General features: G+C 53.1%; 1 protein-coding gene across 3 annotated transcripts; it reads left to right on the top strand.

Moving 5' to 3' along the window:
- Positions 1-2,295: 2,295 nt before the first annotated feature.
- On the top strand, positions 2,296-14,900 carry AMOTL2 (angiomotin like 2; the record flags this gene model as incomplete). Of its 3 annotated transcripts, none has more annotated exons than XM_084232848.1 (9): positions 2,296-3,086; positions 5,864-6,173; positions 7,207-7,351; positions 7,741-7,833; positions 11,267-11,562; positions 12,250-12,551; positions 13,143-13,357; positions 13,900-14,076; positions 14,842-14,900. In XM_084232848.1, 9 exons carry the CDS (start codon positions 2,350-2,352, stop codon positions 14,898-14,900), a joined length of 2,334 nt encoding a protein of 777 aa, XP_084088974.1. The 3 variants fall into 3 exon arrangements, with proteins under 3 accessions (XP_084088974.1, XP_084088973.1, XP_084088972.1); XM_084232847.1 differs by having other exon boundaries at positions 2,350-3,086; positions 12,256-12,551; XM_084232846.1 differs by having other exon boundaries at positions 2,350-3,086; positions 13,897-14,076.
- Between the last annotated feature and the right edge of the window lie 4,659 nt (positions 14,901-19,559).

The raw sequence follows: 19,559 nt of genomic DNA, 5'->3' as shown, positions 1-19,559 counted from the left end.
GGGCTGGTCCCCTGGAGCGCGCTGGTCCCCTGGAACTGGGCTAGGGCGCAGCCTCTGGGGAGAGCGGGGTCCCCTGTATTTTGGGTCGGGGGTCCCGGAGAGGAACGCGAAACTGATCTGGAGGCGCCGCTCCTAGTTCGGGTTGCAGGGCCCTGGGGGCTGACTTGGTTTGGTGGGGGTACAGGTGTCTTTCCCCCCCACTAACTCAAGAATTCCTCTTTGTCTTCCTTGGAAAATCCTCTCGGAGCCACGAACTGGCTCTCACTTAGAAAGAATGCAGCCGGCCGTCCAGCCCGCTGACGTCAGCGCTGGAGCATTTGGAAAACAAAGAGGGCTCCGGGGGTTGGGCGGAGGCGAGCCCGTCGCGCCTGACTTCGGGGGCCTGCGGCCGCTCGCTGAGGGCGCTTGGGGATCGCCGGCTGCGCGCGCTCCGCCAGAAGTCGGGTAGGGCTGGACCCCGGCCGGGTGGCGATCCGGCCTGCGGACCCTCGCTTTGGTTCTGTGAACTAGCGTGAGCCCAGGCAAAAACCTGAGATGCGTGCTCGCAGAGAAAGGGGGGGCGGGGGGGTCAGAGAATGGGGCGGTTCAGAGAATGGGGCGCAAGCGCAGCGGGGGTTCAGTGCCCGGCTCGGCTCGGAGGGACGAAAATTTTAGTCATCGTTCAGCTGTAAGGCGGACATCTAAGGGGTTTGGCGGGGAAGATTTCTGCATGAGAAGGGGTGTTTCCTGCGCCCAGGCACACTGTTGCGGGGGAGGGTCCTGGAGTGGTTCGGGAAGCTCTGAATTCCCTGGGCCTCTTCTGCGGAAGTAAGTCCAGACCAATTAATTTAGGAAATGCCTGATGGATGAAAGTCTAGGGTGAAGAGATTCGTGTCTCTTCAAAGGCAAAGAGCTTTGCCTTTGGTAACTGTGGAGTGTGTGTGTGTGTGGTGTGTGTGTGTGTGTGTGTGTGTGTGGAGGCGGGCTGGGGACAGGAATGGGCTTGGAGCAGGTTGCTTACAGAGCTGGCCTTCTGACTTGTCTCCCACTCCCCAGTTGAGGCAGCTGGGAGGAGGGAGGGCATGGGGAATGACCGCTCATGGGCTGGGAGTCCTGACTGGAGCAGGGCACCAGGGCTAGTTTTGTAGCAGAGGGTGCACTCCTCTCACTCGCCCCTGCACACAGGACCTGTGGAGGTGTGGGTTTTGTTTGGTTTTCCCTGAATCCCTGTAGGGAGGTTTGTGTTGGAGGAGGTTATGGAAAGGAAGCTGGATGAGGCTGACAGCCCTCCAGGCCCTGACCCTCTGGGAGCCCAGACCCAGAAAGGAACCCCCTTTCCTGGAAGCTCCCAGCCCCCTGACCCAAGTGCCTGCAACCAAGAGACTCCCAATTGCTTCCTTCCTCCTCCATTTTGCCCAAGTAGATGTTACTGGTGCCAGTCCCCTCTGTGTCTACAGGTCCATCAGGGACTTTTCCAAGTAGCGTGGGGTGGGGGTGGGGGTGGAGGGATGTAATCATAAAAGCAGACATTGTACTAGCCTCTCATTTTCCCTAGAGCACTCATACAGTTACTATCAACACACTATTTCTGATGGGGGACACCTTCGGTCTCATCTCACAAAACCAATGTCCTATTGTAGCTTCTCCTCTTTCATTCCTTTCCACCAATCAAGGTGCATCTTCTCCTTCTTCCTGTTCATCTTGCAGAGTGACTGCCAAGGTCATTCCATGACAGAGAGGACTCAGTGGGGATAAAGGGTGGTGAGTTAGCTGTGCCAAGGCTAGGAGTCAGGCTTTCTTCATTCTAGGGGGTGCTGGGAATTGTTTGTCTGGGTCTTCTGGATTGGGCTCATTCTTTATCACTCGCCCTGTCCACTCTTGGGCAGGATAGCTCAATGGTTAGATATGACCTAGAGTCTCCCATAAGACTGTGATAGGTGGCTGACTGCAGGATCCAGCAGTTTCAGCTTCATACCAAGTAGGTTAGTGTTGTCTTTCTCTAGACTCAGTAAATCTCTACCAATATGATAATCTTTTGCCAAGATTGACAAGACACCAGGAGCTCAGCACCCATTGCTGCTTTTAATTGTCAAGTCCTTGAGGCAAGCATATTCTTTCCTTTTTTCTGATGGAGAAACTGAGGCACAGAGGCTAGGTAACTTGCCTTAATCAGCAGGTGGCAGCACTGGCATTTGAACCCAGGATCCATTGTTTCGTTCTTTACCTTTATGCTTTAGAGCAGGCTGTAATGGAAACTGCCCTCCTTTCCCATGTGCTCCCACTGATGAGACTTCCTTCTCTCCTCTCAGGTGCTCTGGGGCCAGGTGCTGCTGGCCATTGTCCAGACAGGTGTGTGCAAGCTGAGGAAGCATGAGGACTCTGGAAGATTCCTCTGGGACAGTCCTGCACCGCCTTATCCAGGAGCAACTGCGCTACGGCAACCTGACTGAGACACGCACCCTGCTGGCCATCCAGCAGCAGGCCCTGCGGGGTGGGGCCGGGGCTGGGGGCACAGGGAGCCCCCAAGCCTCCCTGGAGATCTTGGCACCCGAGGACAGCCAGGTGCTACAGCAGGCCACGAGGCAGGAACCCCAGGGCCAGGAGCATCAGGGTGGTGAGACCCACTTGGCAGAGAACACCCTCTACCGGCTGTGCCCACAGCCCAGCAAGGGCGAGGAGCTGCCCACTTATGAGGAGGCAAAAGCCCATTCGCAGTACTATGCAGCCCAGCAGGCGGGGCCCCGGCCTCACATTGGGGACCGAGATCCCCGAGGGGCCCCAGGAGGCAATCGGAGGCAAGATGAAGCCCTGCGGGAGTTGAGGCATGGGCACGTGCGCTCCCTGAGTGAACGCCTCCTGCAGCTGTCCCTGGAGAGGAACGGTGCCCGGGCCCCCAGCAACATGAGTTCCTCCCACAGCTTCCCTCAGCTGGCCCGCAACCAGCAGGGCCCCCAACCCAGGGGCCCCCCTGCTGAAGGCCCAGAGCCCCGAGGACCTCCACCTCAGTACCCACACCAAGTTGTGCTAGCTCATGAGGCCACCGCTGCCGTCACCGACCCTCGGTACCGCGCCCGCGGCAGCCCACACTTCCAGCATGCTGAAGTCAGGTAACAGCCACCCGGCCTTTCAAGCTCTTGCCTTTCTTGCAGTGTGGTTCTCCCAGAGTGGAGTGCCTCCACCTTTGTCAGGCCTGGCAAGACACTCCCCCCCCACCCCCACCCTCACTCCTACCAACCCCAGAGGAGAGTGGTGAAACCCACTCCTTCCTAAGAGGGAGGAACTAATCCCTGTTGGAGAGAGGGCCATAGGCAAGGTCACCTAGGACTGAGTGGCATCCCTGGCTTTAATTCAGAGATGTTCACCATTGTCTGATTAACTGTAGCAATGATGTAATGGGTTCCCAAAGGGTGTGAAATACAGCAGGAGTTAAAGGTTAGGTTTCAGAAAGAACTTTCCAAAGATAGTTGTTGGGAATATTCACAAACCATCTCCAAGTTAAGTGTGAAGAAGATGGGACCTCCTCCTCTGGAGAGCAAGTGGACAGAATGCTTTCAGTGATATTGGGAGGCATTCCTAATAGGAGGCAGGAAGGACCGGGTGACCTTCTTAGATACCTCTCCCCACCCTACACCAAGGCAGCATTCTCTGCTCTTCATTTCCTTCCATATTTTTCCATGTATTCCATGTGGCAGGAGCAAGTGATGGGAGAGGGCTCTGGGGCTAGGCAAGCCCCTTTCTGTGGAGGCTCAGTTGAGGCTGCGAGGCCCTGCTCAGCACCTAGACTTTAGTTCAGAATGTGAAAGGAAGCCATTGTGATTGATCAACTTCTTAAAAAGGTTCCTTTGGCTGCATGTAGAGAATGGGTTCTGAGGGGCAGAATATGAAAGCAGAGAGACTGGAGGAGGCAGGAACCCCAGATAGTTTAGAGATGAGAGGCTCTGCCTCTAGCGAGAACCTCGGCCAAGCACCTTCTCTAAGAAGCTGACATGTACCCTTCATGCTGCTTCTCCCCCTACGATGGTCTGGAAACTCGCCAGAGGGGCCTATGGATTTGCAGGCTCCCTTCCTCTGTGGCTCAAGGTCAAAGTCTGGTTCTCTCTGTGCCTGCTGAGTCTTCATTAAGTCACTCACTTTCCCACCATTCGGCCTTTCCTGGGAAAGATGCCTTTCCTTGCTCTCGAGAAATGAGTGACGCCATGGTGTTGGTATGGAGGAACCAGTGGATGGGGCCCTGTGCATTCTCTGCAGCCTCTACCTCCCAAGCTCCCCCTCCTTATCTCCCTTCTCAGGGATCGGTCAGGGAGAGTTTCGGAAGCTGAGTCGGGGTTTCTTCTTTTGGACCAGCCTTGTTGAACCCTGCAGGAAAAGATAATATCGTGGAAAGGAAGTAGACCTTTTGCAGGAGAACAAAAAGGAGAGGGTGGGGGAGGGGCAGAACTCAGGGAAGGCAGAGCAAGTGTGAAGACTATTCTTTCTCAGAGCTAAGTCATCCCCAAAGAATGCCAGTTGTGTCTGCCTGGCTCAGTGCAGGGGGGAGCAATTTCTTAAAGCAACCCCAAGAATGCCACATTTAGCAATGCAGGGGGAGTTTGGACATTCCAGTGGGGACCCTCGGCTCAGCCATTACTGGAAGCTCCACCTCAGGCAGTGAGAAGTATACATCTGTCTAACCTCCTTTTGACTGATCAGCTGAGAGCTGTTTGTTGGAAATGAACTGGGGGTGGGGACTTTCCTTTCAGCCTAGGGTTCTAAGAAGAGCAGGGACGCCTAGGCTGGAGGGGGAGGGTGGGCCCGAGTGCTGGGTTGATGGGTGGGCCCAGAAGTAAATTAAATTCTTGTGGGGCTTCTGGGACTTGGAAAACTTGGTGAAACAGAGGCAGTCTGTTCTTTTACACTTGGAGTCACAAGATCCCAGAAGGCTCTGGGACTCCCCCTACCTCTTGCTTTTCCTTCCCTCACAGGGAGCCCTGGAGAAGATGTTACACTAATGCTTGAGGCCAGGAGAACAGGATCCCTAAACTCAGGCTATTCAGTGGTCCAGAGGCGGCCCCTTTGCCTCTGGGACCTCATTTATTGTTGACAGAGAGTATGCTGCAGTCACCACTTGGAGAGTGGAGGTTGGGCCCCCACTGTGGCAGCACCTGCCAGACCTGTATAGCCTGGATGACCCCCTCGAGGCTGGAGATGCTTGCGTCCAGGCTTGAGCAGTGGCATACCAGCCCCATGCGGTTAAGCCAGGATGTGAATGCCTATTTTGTCAGACAGTGGAGAGCGCAGACTCTTATCCTAACATCTGTCTTGCTACTCTAACCTTAGCCACAGTCTTCTAAAAATGTTTCTGTGAGGAGGGGTGACAGGACCCAAAATAGGAAGGAGAAAACATGAGTGCGTGAACTGCGCTGGCAGGTGTTAGTGGAAGGTCTGAGAATGGGGCTCATCACAGACAGGGCTAGCTGCTGGGGTCCCGCCACCTAGTGATCCAGGACCTGGATGCTGTGTGCCCAGTGATGACTAATGTGGCCTCCAGATCCAAAAAGAAACTTCTATTGATTAGAAGGATCAGGGGTACATTTTTAAAGATGCTTTAAGTACTGGTTACTTAGAAGCCTCAGGCTGATCCCAAGGTGTTGGCCATGGTGAGACAGGGCGTGCAACAAGCACCCTGAGAATAACCCCTCTAGTCCTGCTCCCTTGGTGCTTGAAAATCTTGGGGACACCATATGGAAAAGGCCTGCCTCACTGGTCTCTGCCTAATACCAGGGAGAGACTGAGTCAGTGCATCCTCCCTGTGTGCCCTGGAGGACTGGGGAAGCTGGGGCCTGCTCTGGGGTGGGAGCTATTGGGGTCTTTGTAGTCTCTGAGCACCGTCTCATCTGTTCCTCAGGATCCTGCAGGCCCAGGTGCCTCCCGTGTTCCTCCAGCAGCAGCAGCAGCAGTACCAGTACTTGCAGCAGCCCTTGGAGCACCCCCCACCCCCACACCCAGCTGCTCTCAGCCATGGCCCCCTAGGTTCTCTCAGTCCACCTGGGGTGGAAGGGCCAGCAAGCACCCAATCTTCCTCAAGCTCCTCGGGTAGTGCCCACCTGGCCCAGATGGAGATGGTGCTAAGGGAAAATGCCAGGCTGCAGAGGGACAACGAGAAGTTGCAGAGGGAACTGGAGAGCTCAGCAGAGAAGGCTGGCCGCATCGAGAAGGTAGGCCCTGGTGGGACCTCGCGGCGGGGGGGGGGGGGGGGGGAGTTGGTGGGTAGGAAGTGGGAGAAAGGACCCCCAAGTGGGGAGGGGGCAAAGGGAAGGCTGAAGAGTCTGAAAGCTTATGTCTGACTGGGCTTCTCATCTGCTCCTCTACCCCCAACCTCCTTATTCCTAATGTACCCTCCCTCCCTGACTCCAGACAGCTGGGGAGCAGCCGGGGGGGGCCTACAGCCTGGAGTAGGAGCAGTTGCTGGCCAGGGGTGATTAGAAAGAGCCCATTCACCAGCTCCCTGCACACTCACACCCTTCCCTTGCACACACCCCTTCCCTCGGACACCTCCCACAGAGAGTCCTTTGTGTCCCCCACACAACAGCAAGTCTGTTCTAGGCAAGCCCTGGCCAAAGAGAAAGCCCCTCCTCTTGGAAAAAAATAAACGAGCAACTTATTGGAATCCCAGGCCAGCTCAGCTGGGAGCACGTGCAGAACCTACCCTTGGCCAAGTGGGAGGGGCAGCCAAGGGCCGTGGCCCTGTTTGGGGGGTGCCAGAGGACACTTACTCCAGGGAGAAGAATCTATGGCTGGGGTTGGCACCCCATTTTTAGTGAAGGTTTCCCAGCTGTGTGTTCACAAAGCATCAGGCCTTCCACGGCTACCCTGTGGTATCCAAGATAGTGCAAACTCCCAGAACATGGCTAGAGTCTTGGTGCCCACTCCTGGCCCCCTGTGCCCAGATTTTTCAGCAGAAGCCAGACAGAAAGTAAAATACTTCTTTCTGGATGTCAGGCACGGGGAAACTATGTTCCCTATGGCCAGCCACTTCTAGGCTACTTAGCCTTGGGTTCAGTTAGCATATGTGGTCAGCACCCTTGATTCCTGATTCCTGAAGTCTCGCCTACCTATGGATATCTCCCTAAACCCACCTAGATTTTTTATCCTCTCCCTCTTCACCTGATGGAAAGTAGCAAATCAACTTTCACATGTGGAGGGGACCTTGACGCCCTTCCCTTCAGCTCTGCTATCTGCCTCTTGCAGTTGGAAAGTGAGATCCAGCGGCTCTCTGAAGCCCATGAGAGTCTCACAAGAGCCTCTTCCAAGCGGGAGGCCCTGGAGAAGACCATGCGGAACAAGATGGACAGTGAAATGAGGAGGCTGCAGGATTTCAATAGGGATCTTAGAGGTGAGAGCAGGTTACCCAAGTGGAGTGGTCAGGAGTGTCTTCAGAAGACTTGACTCCTCTGCTCTTAGGGAAAAATTCACACTGTCTTCTGCAAATTGACTCAAAGCTGAGACTCCTTGGGAGCCACCCTAATGGAGGGATGCTTCTCTCTATTCTAGCTTTCACAACCCCTCAAGGAACCCCTCACCTATGTGGGCCCAGATCATCACCCCTGATGGAGGTGATCCCTCTTAATTCGTCCCTGAGTTGACCTAGCTCCTCCCTGTGAGCCCATCCCCAGGTTGGAGGATGCAACCCCAGACAGGACCTCCAGGGGACACCTCTAGGCAGGCAGCTTCACTGATATGAAAACACCTTTCCTTACAACATCTTTCCTTCATTTGAAACAGAGAGATTGGAATCTGCAAACCGCCGACTGGCGAGCAAGACACAGGAGGCCCAGGTGGGCAGTCAGGACATGGTGGCCAAGCTGCTAGCTCAGAGTGAGTAGGAGTCCCACCCAGAAGCCTGATGTGTGGGTGGTGGGACCACAGCCCCCCTCTGGACAGGGAGGATTGGGTCTCTCCTTGCCAAAGCTTTGAGCCCAGATTCAATGAAGGCCTACTGTGCACCTGGCACAAGACTGAAGTTGGAGAGGGGTGCTTCCAAACAATAAATCCAGTTATTGATTGGGGTGGTCAGTGGATATAAGAAGGATGGCTGGGAGCAGTGATCTGCTGGCTCTGGTGCTAACCATCAGTGCGGTGTCATTCAGAAGCAGAGGTGTGGTGGGCACGGGGAGGGTTGGGGGGCGGAGGCAGGACAGCCATGGAGATTGGTAGGATGAAAGAGAAGGAGGAGGTTGAACTTCCCAGGGAGTTCCAGACAATAGAAAGTTTGGGAATACCCAGTGGGAATGTGATAAGCTGGAGAGCATGGTGGACAATAATAAAGCGGCCAAGTGGAGACACCTATAAAAAGCCAGGATGTGTTCCTGCAGCTTAACCAACAGCAGCGGTCTAAAGAAGGGGTTTGGGAGGCTCCTCTAACGGGAGTGGTCTAGGCTTGAAGTGGATGAGCTCATTATTGGCCTGTCCTTTCAGTTACCTGTTCATCAGCAGAGCTGTGCTAAGCACATGGTGGGTGGGAGCAGGCCCAGGAAGGGACTTGGCAGAGGAAGTCTCAGTAGCAGGAAGAAGCTCTAGTAATGAGAGGAGACAGAGAGACTAGTTATTGAGATCCTATAGGCTCCTACTTCATGCCATCGTGGGGCCCCGGGGAGTTTGCAGAGAAGTAGGATGGGATGGCTGGTGTCTAGGGGAGGGTGACTTTCAGGAAGGAGTCAGGAGTCAAGGAGGCCTACTGGGAGTGGCAGAGATAGAAGGGAGTGTCCACAGTGGAGGAACAGTTTAAGGACTGAGGTCTGGTGGCAGCATTAGCTTCTTCCTTCAAGGAGGCCGTGGAACCCTGGACAGGGCTGCCCAGGCAGAGAATGAGGGAGCACAGCACTGGGGGTTGTGGGCTTGACTATACTGATTTGGGCAGGTGAGGTGGCATGACTTGGGTCTCTGGGAGGGAGGCGATGGTGGTGGGGAAACAGGGGACGGGGCACCCTTGGGAATCCTAAGTGTCCTTTGCTTGGAGGAGGCAGAATAGGGTTGTCCTATAAGAGAGGACTGATTTTTGGGCCTCACTGCCAAAGAAAGGAAGTAACTGGGCGGGTTTCTGGGAGCAGGCATAGAGGAGGGGGGAGGAGGGAGGCTGACCTGGAGGCGTTTCCGCTCCCTGGGGAGCCAGCGCCAGGCTGTTCTTGGCTCCTCACTGGAGCCATTAATCTTGCAGCCGCGGGTGACCCGGATGCCTGGCATTCCACAGCCGCTGGGCTGTTCTGCTCCCAGTCCTCCTCCCTCTGCTCATTCCCTGTGAGGCCCAGTACTGGCTTTGGGAGGAGAGAGCAAAGACAAAGGGAGACTGGGAAAGACAAAGGAAGACTAGGACATGCCAATGGGGAGCCTCACAGAAAGATGCATCCCCTGCTCGCACCACAGCTTGCCCAGTCTCCTGGCTTCTCTCCGCCCCACCCAGGAGCTCTCCTCCCCACAGACCCATGGTTTTATCCTGCTGACTGAGGATGGCCAAGGCCTGTGCCTCCCAGTGGTTGTAGGAGACAGCAGGAGCAGTAAGCTGAGTCCACAGCCACCACCTCCACCGCCACCCCCCAGTGCTAAGGAAACCCAAGCCACAACAACTTGCTTCTTAATAGCCATGGAGAAAAGAATCCTCAGGAAAAATGTCTCCGGTTGCTCTTTTTTCTGGGGTCTGTCAGCACTGGTGGGGGGAAGTGTGATCATTATCACCAGTGATATGCTTTCCCTATTGTGTAGGCCAAATAGACCATCACCCTGGTCAGGCCCTGCCCTCCCTGAGGGTCTGGCCTTGAGTCCCGCCACCTGGCTCTGCTACCTCTGTCCCCCCTGACCTGGATGCTCAGGTTCTGGCACCATAAGATGGGACTGTCATGTTGAGACTGGAAGGAAATATAAACCTTCTGAAACCTGTCAGCTGTGGGACTCTGTGAGCCCACACAGGAGAGGGTCACTGTCTCTCGGCCTAAGCCAGAGCTGACTTGCCTTTGCCTGCCTGGGTCCTTCTCTCCTAGGGCCCTGAGTAAATGGGTCCTCTCTCTGCCTGCCTGGGTCCCCAGTCTTCACCCTTCAACTCCAGAACTTGCACTGTCCTATAGGATAGCTATTTAGCCATACATGACCCAAAGAGGAAAATTAATTAAAATTGAAATTTAAACTTGGTTCCTCCTTCATGCTGGGCACATTGCAAGTGCCAGCGGCTATGTGTGCCTACTGTGCTGGTTCCACTCTAGAAGATCCTACTGGATAGTTCTGTCACATAGACAGTTCTTTTGAACTTGTCATACAGACCCCAGAACCCTACCCACCTTTTGCTTCCAGCAAGGCAGGTGGGTGACATACTCCCTGGGGCTAGACTGTGATCCCAAGGGCCAGGTGCATGGGACGTGGATTAAGCCTACAGCATCAGCTGGGGGACTTGGTGGTCTGATTCAGGCCTTGCTTAACCTGGCTATATGGAAAGGGTCTCTGAGCAGAGTTCCCCTGGCAATTAACAAGATGATTTCGAAGCCTGGATAGTTAGAGCTTCAGACACAAATCTTTGGATGATAGTCAATTCCATTTTGCTGCTAAGATAGCATTTCTTTATAAGTCTGGTTGTCCATGTGTTAGTATTCTCCCCAAACCATGGAAGGAAATGTGGCACTAAACTAGGGGGCTGTGGGCCTGCAGAATGAGCCCTGGAGCCCACTTTGTGGCCTCCCACTCCAGCCTGGTCCTTTAAAGCCAGGCTGACTTGAGTTCCCATCCTGGCATCACTTCATCTGCTAAGTTTCCTTCCCTATAAGTGGGGGGGGGGGTCACAGATCCTACCTGGAGGGGTTGTTATTGGTGGCTTCCATGGATTGAGGTGTGTTTGTGCCTACTTTGCGGTTCTTGCCCCTGTTCCCCTCTTGGGCAGTGAGCACGTCACAGTTCATCTGAACATATACAAATGGGCATCCCAGCTCCAACCTGGCCAGTCTCAACATGAGGGTCCAGGAAAATTGTGTTTTGGAAATGGTGACACCTGGCACAAGTAGACAGTGTTTGGGGCTGTCCTGTGGCAAGTCCATGTTCTGACAGACAGTGTAGCCCAGTCATTGCTAAAAGGGCCCTAGAGGGTGTTGCTGCCATTCTTGCTGACTTAACCTGAGCTTCAGTCTTTGCCCATAACAATGGTGCCTAACTCCCAGGGTTGCTGAAGGGATAAGATGTAACTGCTCATCCAGTGGTCAGCATAGAGCCCAGCATGTGGTGGGTGCTCATGGGGCCAGCCAATCACTGACTTATGCCCGGTCTCTCCCTGCAGGCTATGAGCAGCAGCAGGAGCAGGAGAAGCTGGAGCGGGAGGTTGCACTGCTGCGTGGTGCCATCGAGGACCAGCGGCGGCGAGCAGAGTTGCTGGAGCAGGCTCTGAGCAATGCACAGGGCCGGGCTGCGCGCGCCGAGGAGGAGCTGCGCAAGAAGCAGGCCTATGTGGAGAAGGTGGAACGACTGCAGCAGGCACTGGGGCAGCTGCAGGCTGCATGCGAGAAGCGTGAGCAGCTGGAGCTACGTCTGCGCACGCGCCTGGAGCAGGAACTCAAGGCCCTGCGCGCACAGCAGGTGAGCTGGGAAGACCTACAGAAATGACAGCTCAGACAGCATCTGGGAAGGCTTGGGAGCTCCTGTACAGATCCAGGCAGAGGCCCCCAGAGAAAGTTCTACGCTTGCTAAGAGGGCCCTCTCACCCACCAGTCTTAACAGGGGCTCTGCCACCTGACCATGTGGCACTTGGGCTTCTGTCTTAGCAGCAGCAAGGGTTGGTTTCCTTGGTCTTGGAGAAAATAAGTCAAGAACCTTAATGTAGAAAACTAGCCAATTCTTCAAAGTGTCCCCGAGATCAAGAGGGAAGGTGGTTAATCGGATCTTGAGTCTGTTTCCCCGCTTTGGACTTGTAAACACAAACCAGATGGAGTTCTCTCTCCACTCCCAACCTGATGTTCCCACGGAGGTAGGATGACCTGCTGGTCATCAGTGTAATTACTACTAGCACCCTTTCCCAGTTTGGAGGATAACGTACGGTCACCTATGCAAGGGCACCCTTGATCTTACCTACACCCTTGGCCGCAGGATTCAGGGCAGGCGTATACTATTCCCTCTGTCTCTGGAAGTAGGACCAGGGTGTGGGGAGAGAGTGTGCTGTGAGTAGTTGAACAAGCACATGCATAAGCAAGAGTCCTCTGGGGAAAAGGAGCAGCTGCCACCATCCCCTATCCTCCCCCTCTGACCACAGTGTTTCTTGCTCCCCAGAGACAGGCAGGCACCCCCAGTGGTGGCTGTGGTGGGTCCTCGGAAATCAGTGCCCTGCGGCTGTCAGAGCAACTACGGGAAAAGGAGGAGCAGATCCTAGCACTGGAGGCTGACATGACCAAGTGGGAGCAGAAGTACTTGGAGGAACGTGCCATGAGGCAGTTCGCCATGGATGCAGCCGCCACAGCTGCAGCCCAGCGTGACACCACTCTCATCAGACACTCTCCCCAGCCCTCACCCAGCAGTAGCTTCAATGAGGGCCTGCTTGCTGGTGGCCACAGACATCAGGAGATGGAAAGCAGGTGCGGCATTTGCAGGCCAGGGCATCCGAAGTGGGGGCTAGGGGTGGCATTATCCAGTCCCTGACCTGCCCTTAATCCATGATAAACAGATCCCTCTCTCCACGTGGCTCAGCAGCAGCCCCTCCTGCTCCTGAGCTGACCCATGTGTTCCCATGCCTGGCATCATATGCATGCTCTTTCCCAGAGATACCCACTGAGCCCTGGGCTGCCCGGAGTCCCTGTCTGTGGAGGTGCTGAATGCTCCCTGTACCCCCATGAATATCAAAGAGAAAGACGTTCCAGCTGGGTCCATGTACCACTCCAGATAGAATGTGGATTTGGACCCAGGCTTGGCGGTGGCGAGTATTTTCTTTGCAAAAACCACCTCAGAGTCCCCACAGGATTTCTCTGTGGCCCACTGGTAGTTTCCAAAATATCAAATTCCAGAGCTGTGATGACATTTCTGAAGGCCTCCTCTCAGTCCCTGCCACAAGGACCAGAGGGTCCAGCCTGGTTGGTGGCAGGGCTTTTCTTCCATATTTTACAAGGTGGGAAGTGTGGAGACCACTGGCTCTGTGGGGCTGACCTTGTAGGCTTGGCCTTGTCTCCCAGGTTAAAGGTGCTCCATGCCCAGATCCTGGAGAAGGATGCAGTGATAAAGGTCCTTCAGCAGCGCTCGAGGAAAGAGCCCGGCAAGGCCACCCAGTGCTCCCTGCGGCCCGCCAAGTCTGTGCCATCTGTCTTCGCAGCTGCAGCAGGCACCCCGGGCTGGCAAGGGCTCTCCTCGAGTGAGCAGCAAGGGGATGCTCCTGCCCGGCTGGCTACAGGTGAGAGGCAGCTTATGGGTAGCACAGGTAGACAGTAGGTTGCTCTTTGTTCTTTCCTCCCAGATGAAGGCTCCGGAACCAGAGCTTGCTGACCCCTTGCCCAGGGGAACCAGCTTATCCTTTGGCTCAAGGGGCCCCACAGCCCACAGCTATAGAGTACATCCCTGTAAATTTCATCACTCTTTGCCCCAAACCCTTACCATCTAAGTAAAAATAGTTTCCTGTGCAGATACACCTAGGCAAACCCCCTCCACTCCTCCATTTAAGCAGATGCCATAGACATTCTAGAGTCCCTGTTGGATTTAAGATTTAGTCTACAAAGAACTCACAACTCTCAAAACTTGTACAAACCAATCCAACCTGGTAGTTAATCCCCATGGAAACAGAAGCATTGTGTCTTAATGGAAGGTTTTGCAAATCAAGAACAACCTATACCTATACTACGCTCCCATTAGATACAGTTAACTTGGGGCGTTCTTTATTAGGGGAAGCACATCTTGTAGACAAGATAATAAGCATTAAACCTCTTGCCTTTCCAGCAGACAGAACCTCCTCTGAAGAGCCTATGGCCCTAGCCTCCCTCCCTGCTCATGCCAAACATGGGAGCAGAGATGGCAGCACCCAGACTGATGGTCCCCCTGACAACACCGCTGCCTGCCTGGGACTGGAGACTGACAGCTTTCCAGGGTGCAGCAGTGGCCAGAGGACAGCCTCAATGGGTAAATCTTCACTTGCCCTGTGTCTGGGGAGTGGTGGGGTGGGGGGAGACAGGAGGGAGCTGAAATTTCCTGGGTTGTGACTTGGAGGCCAGGCCCTTTCATCCCAGATCTCTCCCTTCATTGCCTGCACTCCAGGGGAGCGGGTGTATATCCATCTCAATCTGAACAGGAATGCTGATTGAATTCTTGAATAGAGGAACTGAAAACCCTGATTATAGACAGATCCAGAATTCAGAAAGAAACTGCCCTTTTTCTCCCTTTTCTTAGTCCTCCTTACATATTTAATTGCCAGATGAAATAGCCATGATAGTGGAGCTTGATGAGTTATCTTGGTGGCTCTCACAGTTAGAAGACTTTGTTTAAAAGTCCAGGAAGGAGAAATTTGAGCAGATGCCATTTAATTTTTTTGCTCCCCTTTCACATTAGCCTTTGCATATTTCCCTGTGCTTCACATCTCAGAAAACCACAGGCATGAAAAGAATGCTGAGCCTGCCTCCCTTGGGGTGCTCCCCTCCCTCCAAGCTCTCCAACCAGTTCAGAGTTATAAACAAATGGCTTCCACATCAGAGGTTGATGGCCTGGGCAGAGCACTGCCAGGGAGCAGGGCATTGTGCTCCATCAGCCAGGTTATAGGACGCTGGGCACCGGAGCAGTGTACAAAGGGAAAAGTTGCTGAAGAAAGATGTGATCTTAAAAAAATGTGCCAGATTTAAAAGAGCAGTCTGGTAACACTCACTGGCATGTGTCTGTGTTCTTTCTCTCCAGACTCTGTGGCTACCTCCAGGGTGCAGGACTTGTCCGACATGGTGGAGATACTGATCTGAAGGAGATGGTGCCCTGGGCACTCCAAGCCATGGCCTGCTCTCCTCTGCCATTCATGCCCATTCAGCAGCTCCTCCAACTGCTGCTTTCCCACCTTCCCCAATGGGTACTCATTGGCCATCTTGTCCCAGGAGCTTAGGAAGGATGTTTCAGGGGAGAGGAAAGCCAGGAGAGCGCCTGTATCCTGGCAGACCCTGCTTCTTAGCCCCACCTTCCTCCTGGGCCCATGGAGAAGGATGAGTCAGCCTTTACCTACCACTCAAAGCTTGTTGCTGAGGTAGCAACTAAAAGTTCAAAGGGAGCCAAGCCCCTTCTGCACCGGAGTTGGCACTCGGGTAGGGAGGGAGAAGATATGTAATATTGGAGGTCTGGTTTCTGAGGCTGACCGCCTGTGGACACCAGATGGCCTGGTTCCATAATCAAAATGGCCTGTTGTTCCCCTCTGGTTAAGTGTGATCCAGGCCCATCTCATACTCCTCAGCTCCTTGCTGCCTCCTTGGGTTACTAAGACTTGCTTCTTTAGGGAACTGTTGAGCAGATGCCATTTAATTTTTTTGCTCACTTCCTCACTCGGAGTGGGCTAGAGGCTATTTAAATGGACTGGGGTATGCTGTGTATATAATCCCTTTCTTGTGGAGCAGAAGTGAGGCATGCTGCTTCAGACTTGGTCCCTTGCTCTGTGTCCCTATTCCTGCTGTCACCATTCCGGTATCTTCTGAACAACCTCCTGTTATTTCCCCTTCCCAAGTTCATGGCCCATGGATTTTGATGCTGGTTGATCCACGGGATATTGACTGTCTTTCTGTCTTGTGCCCTGTTTTAAATGCCCTTGCCCCACCCCTCAACATCAGTAGCCTCTTGAATTGGTTCCACATCTCCTGTCCCTGGGACATCTTGTCAGTTTGATTATGAACCCTGAGCCAGATGAAATGAGCCCCCCCATGGACATCTGCCTTGGTGGGCCTCTCAGCACCAATTCTCTCGAAGGAAACTGGAGAACTTGCCTCTTTCGTATCAGAGTAGCTGTTCCCATCTGGAGGGACCGAGAGAGGGAGCCATATTGGTGAAATTAATCAGTGAGCTACAGGATGTGACTCGAACAGTCTCTGAATAGCACTCCCATCACAAAATGGCACCCCCAGGTTCCCCTCAAACTCTGTGTGCTCATGGCCCTGAGCTGGGCCAGTGCTTTGCAATCAGAGGGAGGCGTCCAGGTGGCAGCCTGCCAGCAACAGTGACTGGCTGGTCTTAAAGAGTCCCCTGATACAGCCCCAGAAGCAATTGGTGGGTTTTAGGAGTTTGTCTTGACTGTTTTTAGTTCTTGAATCTTTATTTTTTCCTTTATTGTTTTTTGGTTGTGTATGTTATTTTATTCCCATGGTTCCTCAAGTTTTCTTTTTAAACATTTGCATTTGCTGGACAATTGCATATTTTTTTAAATCCCCTACCCCTCTTAAAACTGAAAAAATACATTTGGTTCATGTGCATTGTTTACAAAGCAAAAGACAAAAAAAAGATTTTAAAAAAAGGCAAAAAATATTGTGAAAGAAAAAAAACAACTTAATATATTTTGGATTAATATTTGGTATTTCTTTTAAAGTATTTTTTTGTGCTGTGAACGTTTTCTGCCAAAGACCATGATGTGTGTCTGTATGTTTAAGTTATCGTAAATATTTAAAATGTAAACATGGCTGTTTTGTTATGCCACCCTGTACCAGGATTGCTGCTGCATTCCACTGGGTATAACAGTATTTTAATAAAAAAAAATAATAATTAAAGTGGTGTCTTTGAACAAGTAAGAGCCTACACTAATAGAGCAAGGGAAAGGGGTGAGGATTTGGGAGGCCTCCCATGTCATAGTCTCCAACGACTTGGCACTGAACTGTATCATCACCCCCCTGAACACCTGTGTGCCTTGGCTCTTAAACACTGGCCAGGGCATTTCAAGAAATGGCAGCCACTGTCATTTCTCATACATGAGCAGTGAAGAGTTATCATTTTATCATCATGTGTTACCAGCCGGCAAGGCAAAGTCAGGATGGTACACAGTATAATCTCCAAGGATCCAAGGGAAGTCCTAGGAATTTTATGAGGCTGCATGATAGAGAGTTGGAATGCAGGCATGGTTGGCTGTCTCCTCTTTCACAGAGAACATTTCTTACACTGGGAGGGTGGGAGAGGTAGGCAACTATGTCCTGACTGTATTCAGCCACACACTAAGTTACTCCACAGTAGGACTGGGTGACTAAAGTGGCTCCCTATCTCCCCCCCCAACCCCTGCCCCACCAGCATTGGAAGTCCTTGTCTGACACCAGGCACCATGCATGTTTTCTGGACACAAGGCAGAGGTGACATGTAATTGGGCACCACCTTCCAGTCTATTGTGGCTTCCTCTCTTGCCCCATGCCAAGAAAGGCATAGCACTGCAATCTCTAAAAGAAAATGCCTCAATCTCACATGTTCTCTGTTCAGAAACAAGTCCCGCCTCTACGGGCCAGACAACACAGTGAGGTTCCCAATCAGGATGTGGGCTGGCAGGCAGAGCTGTCCTCAAAGCTGCAGTTAGCCAGATTTCTTTAGGCACTTGGCAGGTATCATTAGCCCACTGGTGTGGGTGAAGTATTTTCAGGGCAGGTGTGGAGACCCAGCAGTCATGTTGAAGAGCAAACAAGTAGGACTTTAGAGAACAGGTCCTCCTGCACCAGCCTCCCTGCCCACAAGAGACAAAATCGAACAGGTGGCAGAAATGGGAACATCGAAGGACTTCTTTTAGCAACTTTGCAGATAGCAATGGGCCCCAGAAGATGGGGAGGTCTCTCCATGTGAGGTTCCCCTGCCAGCACAATGGAGAGGCAACAAGCCCCACCCCTTGACCATGGCGCCACCAGCCTCTCCAACCTACTTCCCGCCACCTGGACAGCATTAATGCCTACCAGGCCCTGGAGTGGGTGGGCTATGTGGAGAGGCTGCTTTCCCTACGATATAGGCCTAGTCCTCAGAGGTGGCTGAATAGTGGGACTCCTGCTCCCGCCACTCTACGTTGGGCTACAGCAGCCCCCAGCTACATTAGCAGACACATGTCCAAACAAAATGGCTGTGCCTATGGTGGGGTGTTTCAAGGAATAGCTTGGCAAAGTGGTTCCTGTTCACGTCCACCTGCCCTCCAGAAGAGCCTTGGGCAGCTCAGACCTCGGTACAATAGTCTTAACAAGTGCACTGTCCCATCCCCAGCACCTTTGACCAGTAGCTATCAAACATTTGTGTTTCTGCAGAAGCTAATCTGTCAATAGTCATTATTAAATTTCCCTGGCACAGACCCAGGAGAGGCAGATGAAGAAAACAATGCTGGTGTGTCCAGCGCATGTGCATGCATGTATGTTTGTATATGTGTCTGTGCATGTGTGTGCCTCAGCATGTGTCACAGACCAAGGCATGAGGGGCACCAGTAGCCTTTGACTGGTACCTTTGCAGGGCACTGTGGCATTCCAGCCACATGGTCACCATTGGGTGTGAGGAGCACGTTCTTCTCAGAAAGGGGTTGAGGAGGCTTCTGAGTGCACTTTGAAATTCATCCTGATGAAGTTCTTTCTGGGCCATCCCTGGACAGAGGAGTGTTAGCCTATGTGCCCAGGCACCTGTGATGAGGGGGCTTAAGCCATCGGGGGCAACCTTGGGTACCACAGGTGGTTCCACAGGACCCTTTCGAGACCGAGTTGCTCTGCAAGTTACAGTCTTGCTTTGCCTGCCCTGCCCCCAGCCGGTGCCACCATGATCAGCACCAGGATGCCTCCCAGAGGGGCCCCACACTGCCCCAGAGAGCGGGAAGGTGACCTGTGAGCGTTATTCCAGCCTTTCTCCTCTCCCTCACCTCCTGGTTAATCATTAGCTCTTCCCTGGCCCTTGTGTGTATCAGACCCAAAGGGCTGGGAGAGAAGTGCCAGATGGGCCAGCAGATTGGGACCCTGCCACCCAAAAAATGGCTGAAGCCACTCCACTGCCTCAGGGGACCCAGCTGGTTTGCAGTGCCATCCTCTTGTCTCCTAGCTCCAGCAAGGACCTGACCAGTGGACAATGTCCTTGAAAAGATCTTGCTGCCCCAAAATTTGGCCCCAGTAGTGACTTCAGAGACCTGCACCCCTGGATCTAACACATGAGAAAAGCACCCAGCAACCAAGCTCTCAGCATCCTTTTTAAATTTTATTGAGATATAATTTACATACCTGAAAATTCACCCTCTTTAAATGTTCATTTCAATGGCACCTTTTTTTTTTTTTTTATCATAGCATCCATATTAAGCCCAAGGTCAATCATGGGTCATCACCAAACGCCGCACCAGTGGGCCTTGTGGTCATGATTAGAAGGGGTGTCTGTTGCATTCACACTTGTGGGCTCCCATTTCTCAGGATGACACACCAACTTCTCTATAGCTGACAGTCTCTTTGCACCCAGAGCCAGCCCAGAGCGCCAACACACCTCCCCTGGGTTGTTCTGAACTAGAACTTTTCACCATCTGACCTGCAGGTTGCTGGAGGGCCTAGCCTGAGAAGTAAGCCCTGGGCACCCCATCTGCTTATGGTTTTCCAGTGTCCCAGGAGCATTGGCAGCTGGGTTCAGTTTGGTGGGACCTGAAGGCCTCATTAGCCTCACCATTACTACAGCTG

Source organism: Talpa europaea, assembly GCF_964194135.1.
Source record: "Talpa europaea genome assembly, chromosome: 4".
Taxonomy (NCBI): domain Eukaryota; kingdom Metazoa; phylum Chordata; class Mammalia; order Eulipotyphla; family Talpidae; genus Talpa; species Talpa europaea.
Note: the sequence above shows the minus strand (reverse complement) of the source record. Positions and strands in the feature narration are given on the sequence as shown.